Source organism: Cynara cardunculus, unplaced genomic scaffold (genome assembly GCF_001531365.2).
Source record: "Cynara cardunculus var. scolymus isolate 2C unplaced genomic scaffold, CcrdV1 Un_Scaffold_3896, whole genome shotgun sequence".
Classification (NCBI taxonomy): Eukaryota; Viridiplantae; Streptophyta; class Magnoliopsida; order Asterales; family Asteraceae; genus Cynara; species Cynara cardunculus.
The window spans coordinates 10,194-23,090 of NW_020201665.1; the positions used below are offsets into that span (position 1 = coordinate 10,194).

Sequence of the window (12,897 nt, forward strand, 5' to 3'; positions counted from 1 at the left end):
ATGGGCAATCACAAGGACCAAAAAGGTAACCTACTCAATTATGAAATTGGTATTTTGTTATCTTTTGTCATTCCAAGAGTTATTCATATATAACATTTGGTAAATGATTACATTAGTTTACACACTTGATCATCATATATAGGATTATAATTATCAATTAACATCAAATCCAAAATACTCGATAACAGTTATTTTACCAGCTATCAGCTCATTTACTATGCATGGTTTTGTTCTACGTAAATTTACCTATTTTTTGAGTTTTCTATGTCGATAACATTTACTTTATGCGATTAATTACTTTTATTTATGGTTTATTAAATTATTTACACATTAGATCTTTGGAAGTCAAACAGATCTCTCATAGTCGTGTTGAAATCCAGCCAAAACAATTATTCTCCTAAATAACCCGTGACTCCCTCATCTTAACCTGGCGTAAAACTTGAAAAACAGAGCATATCATACATGAATGAAGCCACCCGATTTCAAATCAAGATAATATGTTACCAACATCATGAGAATGGCAATTACTATGCCTATGCCTCTATGCCCTATGCCTATCCCAGTGGAAAATGAAGTTTGATTTATCACATGGTATTAAGTTTTGTACAATCAGCAACCCTTTCTGTTTGTCTGCCTCCCTCCATTATCGATGCTTTGCTATTGCTTCTCTTCCTCTCTTCCATCAGTCAGTAGTAGTCGTTCGATTACTCTCTTTCTTTGCACCAAGTATGAAAAGTTGACTTCAATTTCACCCTCTTTGCCTACTCGTAGAATTAGTCCGCGACAAATGTTGATAAGCATTTGGATCATTCTCATCCTCATCCTCATCTGAGGACAGATATGATGATCCCATCCAAGATCTAAATCCTTCATTTACTCGTCTTTCTACATCTGGTGTGAATTCCGCTTCCAACATTTCTAACCCAAGGTTACGCCCACCAAACTCGCTCTCATCCAGAACCGTGGCTGCTTTCCTTCTAAGGTGGAAGGCAGTCCCACCATACAGAATAACTAGTCCCCATGATGCGATCTCATAGCACCAGAACAAGGGTATCGAGCACCTACTCCCTAGTGTCAGCAGCGTTGAACCAAGAAACAGTGCAAGAAGACCAAAAGTGATGGCAAACACCAAGTTTAGAATGGATAGACAACGAACTCCTCCTGCAAACCACAAATGCATCAACGTCATTAAAACTCACCCACCAACTAACTTTCACATTTCCGAAAAGACAGAATGGTTGCAGGCTATGGGAAGAACATCTAACGGTAAGAAAATCTACGCTCGTGTGAAAACTATCTTTTCAACATGGACTACAGTGACAGTATGAATATGGAAGCAGAAGAGAGAAAAAGAAATTAGGCCTACTACTTATTGACAGCCCCATATTTGGTACCATTACTGTTCTACTGAAATTACATCAAGAGGAAAAACATACAAAATCCATTGGTGAATTTACTAATGGTTAACAACATTATCACCTTTACAAATGCTCCACACAAACCATTTACATTATAAACAAATTTCATATAATAGCTTAGCACCGCAGATGACAAGTCTTGTAGACTAAAATGATTGTTTAGTGGCAAGTCCACTTTGTTTTCAGCAGTTGTTTATTGCTGATATGAGTCGCAACTTCTACCAACACAAAAACAATAGATATAAGAGGTTAAACAGAAATTGACTAATTAAATGGCAGAAATAATTGCATAAACGAACACTTGTGTGAACATGCAGGCACTAGGCATAAAATGGGATTGGAAATAAATGGAACTTAAGTGGTCTTCATAAAATAAATTTCACCTCAAAGAAAATCACAAGATTCCAAGGCAAAAAGAGAATCTTTAAAATCACAGTTTTGACCATGGAAGTGATCCCACTTCCCACCTTGAGCAAATACACCTAAAACTTGAACATTTTCTTGAATTCATCAGTTGCTTTAAGAATAACATACATCATGTGAAAATTTGCAGAAACAAATCACAAGCCTCAAAATGCAAGTGATTGCAGCAAAGACGTTAGCTGGACCTGAACCTACATAAGTAATCTGAGAATTGGGGTTTTGAGTCACATATAACTAAGGTCCCGTTTGGTTTTGAGGGATTTGGAATTAAATTCCAATCTAATCCCATGATTGGTTTGAAGGATTTGAAATCCCACAAACATAGGATTTTTGAAATCACATGGGATTTCGTCGGATTTGTATATAATAATGTTTCAAAATATGTTAGAAACATTTGTTTTGTAATAATCAATTAGTAAAGAGGTAATTTAATTGTTTTTATAATTATTTATGATTTGTATTTATAAATTATTTATAAAATAAAAGAATCCAAATCCATCCCAAATCCTACAAACCAAACGCACCAAAGATTCCAAATCCTTCAAAATCCAAATCCCTCCAATTCCAAATCCTTCCAGGAAATCCAAATCCCTCAAAACCATTCCATCAAACTAAACGCTCCCTAAGTGGAATGTGGGTGAATATTTTCTGATATCAGTAAAAATATAGTTGTACCCTTGAGCATTTGACTCGACTTTTGACTCAATCGAGCCCAAGCTCCCGAAAAGAGAGGGATTCTGATTTCAAGGATTGCCTTATTGCTCCTCATTATCCAAAGGAACACAAATGCAAGAAAGTTGCACCAAAATATGCAGGGAGTTTGAACGTGGTTGCAAGTTAAATCTAGTGTGATTGCTGGAAAGAATTAGGGTTGTAATTCGATAACTACGATAACTCAAGGAACACTGAATATTAGAGTAAATTTTTGGTAAGACTATCTCGAAACAAATTAACACTACTTATCGGGGGACTAATACAAATGACTAATAATTGTAACTTGTTAAATCTCTTAGTGGAATGCAAACTATTAGGTGGCTCAGGAAATCATTTATAGTAAAAGCCCTTTAGGAGTAAAAAAAAAATACCTTTCTAGGTGTAATTAGTCGTATTTCTCTTGATGCAAATTATAATGTGCAAGACATATATTTATACAGGGTTTGGGGAAATCAAATCTCAATAATCTCCTAATCTAAAGGATCTTGTTTTCTTCTCTTGTTAATTCCGTAACACTCCCCCTCAAGCTGGAGCATAGATATTGATCATGCCCATTACAAGTGTAGTCAATACGGTTCCCATTCACGGCTTTTGTAAAAATGTCTCCTAACTGATCTTTTGTTTGAACATGTACTGTTGCAATGAATCTGTCCTCAATATCGTCCTGAACAAAATGACAATCGATTTCGATATGCTTAGTTCTTTCATGAAAAACAGGATTTGAAGCAATATGAAGGGTTGCCTTGTTATCATACCACAACTTTGATGAAAATGCAAGCGCATGGCAAATTTCCTTAAGTAGTTGACGTATCCATACTATCTCACAAATCGAGACAACCATTGCCCTATATTCTGATTCAGCCGTCGACTGAGATACCACATTCTATTTCTTGCTCCTCTATGAAACCAAAATTCCTCCAACAAACACACAATACCCTGAGGTGGATCTCTTGTCATCCATGCATCCACCATAGCCTGCATCGGAAAAAGCTTCAATTAGGCCTGTGAAGCATTCTACTTGGCATCACCATGATATCTGTAAAACAATCGTCGACCGGGAGCGCCTTTAAGATAACAAAGAATTTAATCTAGACGGGCCCAATGGTTAATTGTTGGAGCAAACATGAATCAACTGACGACACTGACTGCAAATGCAATGCCTAGGCATGTTACTGTAAGGTAATTAAGTTTTCCAACAAGCCATATGTACCTCTCAGGGTCATGAACTGGTTCTCATTCATCCTTTCTTGGGTACACATTAGGAGTTACCGGAGTGCTGCATGGTTTAGCTCCCAATTTCCATGTTCTTTTAGAAGGTCGAGAACATAATTTTCTCTGATAAGAGGGACCCCCCCCCCCCTTTTGTTTCTCATGATCTCTACTCCATGGAAATATTTCAGTGGTCCCAAATCCTTTGTCCAATAGTGAGAGTGAAGAGACGTCTTGAGTTCTAACATGCCTCAACCATCACTTCCGGTGATCACAATATCATCAACATATACAAGTAGGATAACCCGATTTTTCGATCACTTCTAGAAAACTGTATGATCGGACTAACACTTTTGCATTCCTTATTTCAGAATAAGCTGGCTGAATTTTCCAAAACCATGCTCGAGAACTCTGCTTCAATCCATATAAGGATTTCAAAAGTCAACATACTTTCCCTCAACAACAAATCTAGGTGGTTGTTCCATATAATTCTTCCTTGAGAGAGCCATGAAGAAAAGCATTCTTGATATCCAATTGAGTAAGGGCCAATCAAAGTTGCGGCCAAAGAACTTCGCCCTATTCGTCCATCAATGAGATGCTCCTTGTCTCACCTAAATACGTTTAGCACTCTTCCATCACTAGTGTACACAACTAAACTAGTGAATCTAATCCATAGTGCTACACAGGTAGTCTGGTAGAGATCCAATTCAATATGTTGAAACAGACGTCAATGCCCGATAATTTCTTTAAAGATGTCATTGAAGTTGAGTTAATATTTTCCACAGAAACCAAAGATCTTGTGAACTTCCTGATAGAATTTGTCAGCCAAACTACTTTGCTTACAGACCATGGAAGTTATCCTCATAAAAGAAAGGTTCAAGAGGCTGTCGGTATATAAAAATAAAATAAAAACAAATTCCGCAACCCTAAATGCCACCAAACAAAGGAAGTTCAGGTGCTAACTCCTACCAGCCAAAAAACAAGATAAAGATGAAGAGAGGGGCTCCTTATCCCGACACCCAACCCTACACATATCACCCCACGTTTCATGAAACCCAACCAACAAATTCAAATGACTATAGTAGTTCAATATCTGATATCTTAGGGAATACCCTTCTCAAAGGAACCTTCTATTATTGTTATAGATCAACTTTTTTTGGGTTCTATTCTTTGAAGTATATAATATTTGTATGCAGAAAATACTCACACACTCATCACCTTTGGTGAGGTTTGAACCCTTGACCTCCTGGAATGCTGGGCTCTACCGCTAACCCAAGTACTGCCAGGCCAATGACCCTCTGGTTCCATTGGCCAATCAATTAGCTCAATATTGGCCTAATTCAGGGTAAAAATGTCACCATGAATCATACCTTACAACCAGAAACTAGCAGTAAGGTATTCATACAACATAAGAACCAAATTGCATGTAAACCAAAGAACTTGACTTCAATATAAGCAGAAATCAAGTGACAAAAAACTATAGAGGTACCTCTCTTAGAAGCACAATAGTTGTTCTCAACCACCTTCAGGCATCCATGCCTCGTTGGAGCAGCATAAGCTACGGTTATTCCTGCATATCATTTTTACTGATTGAAACACAATGCTGAATTCTTACGCCAGTAATGGAAAAAAAGTGATAAAAGCATGCAAAAAAATTTAACAATAGTGAAGTAGCAATCATACAAAAACGAACAAGCCATATAAATGCAACTAGCATAGATGCTTCACATATTGAGCATGAAATCAGCATTAAATAATCTCACTGTAACAAAACTCCATAATGCATGTTGTACATATTTCTATATACATCACTTCCATGAATCCAATTTGCACTCCAAACAAATGAACATCTGCACTCCTAAATTTGAAAGCAACTGTTTTGTGTCTCAATCAAGTTTAATATTTAGAACTACATGTCTCATCCAGACTTACCAGAAACCACCATATCCAGAGGATTTCCCAATTTAGCACTTCCATCTAAGATAAATGTAAGATTTAAAACATTTATTAACTTAAGTAGCAGCGATCTCATTTCAACCTAAACATTATTGAATTCTAATCTTCAGATATTTGACAATTATTTCCAGACTTGATATCTGAGGAGGCATCATACTATAAAACTACCTTTAAGTATTAGTAGCATAACAAAAATGCGTTCCTCGTCATTAATATGTTTGCTCGTGGCAATTGTGGCTTAGGTATAGTGGTACTCAGTTCATTGGCAAAAAGAAGCACCTAACTATAGTACCCTTAGAATGCCACCTCTGGTATGAAAAATGTTAGGTGATGCATGCTTATTTGCTCCTGAAACAAAATGTACCAATAGTCCAACACAATCATCATCTCACAATTGGTACTTCAACAAACTTGGATTTTCATGCATTAAAAAGAAAAGACACCACAATAACTATAACTTCTTTGTAGGAATGTTGCTGCTTTGTTCCCTTGTTATCTCTCTCTATCTCGCATCATTCCCAAATTCTTTGTTAGTCATTTCATTCTTCTTTAACAAGTTATTCTCTTTACAGGCATTTTAAAATAGAATACAGGGAACGAAAGAAGCAGATCTCTAACTAGTGTGTGTGCTTGCTCATATCTCGAATTACTGTGCTAGTTAGTCTTTTTATGCTCTCTCTCTCTTGGTGTGTGTGGAGGGACTAAAATCTGCTCAACAACCATTTGGTTATTTACAAAGTCAGCACAAATGTAATTTCAACCAACAAACTTTGTGAATATGATGTTCATCAGCAGTACTCACACAACCAAATCAACCTAAACCCATGAGCCACTCCAAAGGGGGACACCTTGTAACACCAGAAATTTTCGTTACTATTATTTAATTTGAGTTCGTCTTTAAAATGTCGTTCTTTAGTATTGAAGTTGAGCTCCTTTGAAGGTCTTTTGGCATTTTAGTGTTTCAAGGAATTGAACTGATAAGAACGAAACAGTGGGTCGGGCTAGTTTTGGCGCTAGTTTAAGCGCTAGTTTAAGTAGCGGTGAAACTAGCGCCAGGCACTGTTCGATTGCATTCAAAATGCTCGGGCTATTTTCAGCGCTAGATTAACTAGACCACTGGCCAGCGGAATAAGGGCCGATTTTTGGGTTTTCACTCTCATCATTCTCACCTAACTCATTTATTTCCCAAATTTCTTCCTTCCTCCTCATCATTAATGGCGATTTAGGGGAGCATTTAAGACCCTCTTCCACCACTTCCTAGGAGGATTTCATCATCAATACTTAAGATCCATGTTTAGGACTTAAGATTCAAGTGTTCATCTCCATTTCAAGCATTTTCTTGATTTTCTAGGTTTTCACCAAAACCTAGTATTGTGAGTACATCCTACACTTTTATCAAAACCATATACATGTTAAAATGATGTATTTTAGTTCCTTAAAGCCTTTATTTCATCTATTTAACATTTGGTTGATTTTGGACCATCTAGGTCAAAAATGGAAATTTTGGGACTTTCATATCTTTGATAAAACAAGTGTGGGGAAAGGTTTGAACTACATAGGAGGTGATTATTTCCAAGTCTTGATGAGTTTTAGAACTTAAAACTCTAAAGTTCATATGTTGAGAATTTGTTGATAAAAGGGGATTTTGCCACTTGATGATTGGTAACAAATAATACATATTTGGTAAAGTTTGAGATATCTATAGGATATGGTTATATGACTAGGTATATTCAAGTGAGACGGTCTTCCCTTTGTAACTAGAAATACGCATTGGGTCCTCAAGGGCAACTTAGTATGGGTCTTCGGAGCTGGATACTAGCCATTGACAGCATAATATAATTTCTAGCGAATGAGTATACCTAGGATCACCGGGGGCCGTAAACTTTGAGTTACGGTTGGTTGGTGCCATTGGCTATTGATCCTTAGTGTGCGCCCTTAACATGGAGCTGTGGCCTACTTTTGGTGTTCCACCATAGCCATGAAACCGGGTCTCCCCGTCATCGCAAGATGTGTATTGAACCTTATGGTCTCATTTGGAAAATAATGGACTTGAGTTTTAAATCGGAGTTATAAATTCTCACCGTTTTGATTATTTATGTTATTTATAACTGTTTGTTCTCACTAGGCTTTAAGCCTAACACTTTTTCTTAAAATGATATGTATATCAGGTTCTCTTAGCTATGGGGATCCGAAGTCTTGAACGGAGGGATGGGATGCCGATAGAGGCACTTTTGTGGATGATAGCTTTTGGTCAATAGGCGTTACTTATACAATGACAAGATTCTTTTGGGAGAAGATAGAGACACCCGTGTATAATCTAAGACTTGGAATAGTTTAGATTAGTAGATTGTTATTTATCATCTTTATAAATTGGGTTGTAAACACTATACTATTTCCCTATTTTGGTGATTTCATATTTGATACTTTGGTTTAAATTTACTCTCATTTTAGGGGTGTTACACACCTACTAAGAGACCATTCAGGACATCACTCACGCTTCTCAAAAAAACAAGTCACAAAAATCAAACCAACAAACACAGTATATCCCACCCGAAGGTAGAGTTTGGAGACCGGTGAGATGTATGCAAACCAAGCCTCCACCCAAAGAGTAGAGCGATTGTTATCGTGAAGACCCCTGACTAGTACATGGTGTGGGGAAAAAAGAGATACGTATTAAAACCGCAGAAGAACATAAGAAAAGATTTTGAATTTTTTTTTAAAACAATAAAGCCAGTGCCACATTTTGAAAAAACAAGTTAGAAAAGCAACCAAAAATCAAACAAACAAAACACACGAACAGATGCACTTACACGAAACCAAGGTAGAAAACCCACCCCTAGTCTAACCTTAGGATTCAAGCGGTCTAACTGCCGTTAATTAACCCTACCCTCATCCTCTAGCTCTCTAGATCTCTTGCTCCCATCTAGGAGCCCACCCCCAGTCTACTACCGTAATATTGCGTCTCAAGGGTTCCGCTAATTGCCCTCATAAATTCCTAAAGCCACCATGGTTATCATCAGTTGCTCATCTAAGGTCCACCTCGAGATATTGCTACTCTTTACCCCCTCGACCCTCACATTTTCTACCCTCCTTACAGGAGTCATCCTCCATCTCCTACAAACGTTGCCAGACCACCACAATCTTCCATCTCTCAACTTATATATGATGCACGCATCACCGAACACTGCCCGACAGACCTTGTTTGGAATCTTGTCAAGTATGGTGTGCCCATAAGTCCATCTAAGCATCCTCACTTCTGCAACCTCCAACTTCCTCTCATTAGCCTTCCATGTCTACCTACATTCTGACCCATCCAACATAGTTGGTCTGATGCTACCCAGTAAGCCTTTCAGTTTTAATGGACCTTCTTGTCACATAATACCCAGCCCTCCACTTTAGCAACCCAGTCCTCAAGCATATGTTATTTCATCCTCGACATCAACCCCCCCCCCCTTGGATTATGGATCCTAGATACTTGAAACTATCATTTGGGGTACCATTTGTCCCCCAATGTTGACTTTCATCCCCTTGTCAATACTCTCCCCACTGAAATTGCACCATAAGTATTTGGTCTGGGAGCAACTAATGCGCATGCCTTATGGTTCCAAAGCCCCCCTCCACTACTCCAACCTCTCTATCACTTCAACCTTGAACTCTGCTAGTAGCACAATGTCTCTACAAATAGCACACACCTTAGAACGCTCCCTTGGATCCCTCGGGAGATCTCATCCAAAATCACAACAAATAGGAATGGGCTTAGTGTCGATCCTTGGTGAAGCCTATCTACATCGGGAAATATTCCATCTCACTCCCAAGCGTCCTAACACATGTCATCGATCATCCATACATATTTTGTATCGCCTTGAGATACTCAAGGGGACCCCCCCTATTTTTCCAAACTCTGCCACATTACGTCTCGTGAAACAATATCTTACGCATTCTCCAGATCCATGAACAGCATGCGTAAATCCCTGCTATGTTACCTATACTTCTCCATGGGGTATCTCAAGATGTGAATGGCCTTGATTGTTGATCGACCTGGCATGAAACCAAATTGTTTCTCTGTCATCCTTCACGGGAATAAAAGGATATCCATCCACCCCACACTCTTTTCCATAAGAAAACAACATGGCTCCTTATAAACATGCTCCAAAGACGCACACTTTAACTATTTCCTCTCCCAAATGACACCAACAGGTCAACTTTTTGTTCTATCTATCACAAACAATGTAACTATCAAAGTTTTTTATGCATCTAATTTTGTCTATCGATGAGTTGTCCCAATGCATAATTTTTCTACTGATGCATTTTCCCAATGCATATTTTGTCTATTGATGCGTTGTCACAATGTATATTCTGTCTATTTATGCGCCGTCGCAATGCATCCACCTTTGCATAAGCATTAAACCATACTCATGCACATACAAGCCTTGCTAATATATTTTCAGATGGCATTAAGATTCCTCATGATATCTCCTAATCCCCATTAACTTAATATCATCTCAAGTGTAAAGCACTATACCCCAGACCCTTCCACCTATTACCAAAGTGGCACTCATAAATCATAGTTGATAGTGATGCATAATTCGTAAGTCAAACCAAGATAAATCATTGTCACGATGCATACATTTTTTTACCAATCTTTTCACCTAAGGTCTTAGGTTAAAACTTGGTGACTTCAATTGATAAATGAATCACCATAAGCCATGTTTTTCATGGTAGTTATTATTCAATATTCATGTAGATGTATTACTCAAGATGACCTTATATTTCATGGGAACCCCTCTTGAACGGATATAAGGCCCTACTAATCGGTTAATCCTCTTGTAACTTGGTTTGACTTGAGGGCTATTTGTTGTAAGTTGTCTTGCGTTTAAGGTAGAAGATTGGTTGTAAAATGCTTGATCTGACAAAGTAATGCTTATTCCAAGAACGCCACATAGAAGGGAAGACCCCTTACTAAGCACCATATTCCCAATTCATTTTGAAGAGGGAATTTACTCTTTATAGAAAAGGATGTTGAAAGGGCGAGTGGGTGAATTTTAGTCAAGTAGTTAACTTAGTTATTGACCTCTTTTGTTCATAACTAATAAATATATTTTATAATGCTATTTACTTATGTTATGTTATTCAGTAAGCTAGCTACCTCTGGCTGTAATCATTCTCTAAGATTAAGCACATAGTGTCTTATAGCAGAAAAACAATCATTAGTATCTACACACCATCTCTTGAAACCTTCAAGAGATGGCCAAAAGGTAGCATATCTTTTTCTTGGAAAGAAGGTAGCACTTCTTTATTGATCTTATCATCAAAAATTCAAATGCTACTACAGTTTTCTTGTCTGAATCACCACTACATAAATATCCATATGTAATGAACACCATTCGACAGTCCTTTCCTGTGCACCTCTTGATTGATTGTTTGATCAACCATTAAAAATCTACCAGAAATGTATAGGAAATGGTGAGTAGTTTTATAAAACGGGATATGTACACACACATATAAAAATAGAGGGAGAGGGGAGATTCAAGAGAGAGAGCTAAAAGAAATAGAACGAGGGAACCCTTCATCAACCATTTACTCGGATTCAAACTTGACTGCCCCTATAATAGTTGATTTAGTTATGGAAATGTAACCAATCCTATTATTCACAACCGTTGGACTAAAACAGATCGATGGTTGATAGAGGGAGGTTTCCCCGTTCTCCTTAGGGTTCTCCCTTGAACCCAGCACTATATAAGTATATATAGCTTTTCTTTAAACAGTCAACAGGCATGTCCCTAAAGAGACTCAAAATCACAACTTAAAGATCGTATAGATCCACTAATTACCATTATTACATGCAGATGGCTAACATATACAGATTCACATACAAGGATGAACTAGACTATAAACCAGAAAATTAAAGACCATAGGCCATAAACAAGTAGTTCAACATCACCTAACACGTGAATCCAGTTCCACAGATTTGCTTCGTCAAGAAGGGTAATTTCTATAAATGAATTGTGCCTTCTGCATCCTTGCTTCCTAAGGCTAGATGTGTATGATAAACATTTGCCTAACCTGTTAAGTGTTAACTAGTATATTACGTTGAAAAAGCCTTCTATGCTAACACCGGAAAACATTTAACACGTTGTCTCCCCATTGTTAAGTTCTAATGGACATTTTAAACAACAGTTAACAGAGAAAGGACAGCCAAGCACTTACTCACCTGCAACAAGATATACCGCGGACAATGCAAAAACCATGGCAGAGGGAACAAACACAACCATCCAATAATAATCAACAGTCTCTTGATCAGTAAGATAAAAAGCACCGCCCACGCGGTCCTCACCACGGATACCGATGTCCGCAGTCTCGATACTGCTAAAATTAATCGACAGAGGTTGGATTCTCAGATCTTTGCAGAATGGTCGCCTACCAGGATCACTTGGGAACATTATCTTCAAGCTAATAATGGTAGCAATGAAGATCGAGGATGTAATGAAGGAGAAAACAGAGATCAAGATCGGTCTTTGTAGCTTAATCCAAGCTTTATCCTCGTCACGTAGACTCTCATATTCGTGTTTCTGCATGAATGCTTGTCGTAAAGCGTCTCCGATGATGGCCATATCTTTTACTTGCAAACCCTCCGATATCTCCGCAGTTGGGCGTAAAAATTGACGGAGGTTTTTGATAATTAACGAATGAATTTGAGGAAGATTGAGCTGCTGGCAATTAAAACCCTAGAAATTGAGGATATTGAGAATTACAGATGAATCTTAATTTGATTTGTTGATGGAGGTCAGCTGCGGCCGTCACCATGCTTCAATTGTTTCTGTTTTTTAGTAATCTTCTCGTTAATGTACAAAAGTGTTATTATTGGATGATATCCATACATGATCTGCGCGCATAAACGAAGCCCATGAACTACCTAACTCCTAGGGTGTAAAAAAAACCTTCACCCCCAAAACCCAAATAACAACTCAATTAAATCCAACTGTTAAACCACCAAATTGTTAAATTGTCAAACCGTTAATTAGAAGGGTTGAAGTTGGGTCAACATAATTCAACTCAACCCAAACCGTCAACCCATCGCTAATATATATTATTTTAATAAAATTATGTATATATATATATATATATATATATATGATGTTTACAAAATTATAATTTACAGCCCAAAAATATATATATT

At 37.6% G+C, this 12,897-nt stretch overlaps 1 protein-coding gene across 1 annotated transcript; it reads right to left on the reverse strand.

Annotated features, from left to right (window-relative positions):
• Positions 1 to 367: 367 nt before the first annotated feature.
• LOC112503814 lies at positions 368 to 12,557 on the reverse strand. The gene is made up of 3 exons (XM_025107808.1): positions 11,932 to 12,557; positions 5,254 to 5,334; positions 368 to 1,161 (listed from the first exon to the last, which is right to left on the reverse strand). The coding sequence occupies exons 1-3, from the start codon at positions 12,329 to 12,331 to the stop codon at positions 749 to 751; spliced, it is 894 nt and encodes a 297-aa protein (XP_024963576.1). The 5' UTR covers positions 12,332 to 12,557; the 3' UTR covers positions 368 to 748.
• Between the last annotated feature and the right edge of the window lie 340 nt (positions 12,558 to 12,897).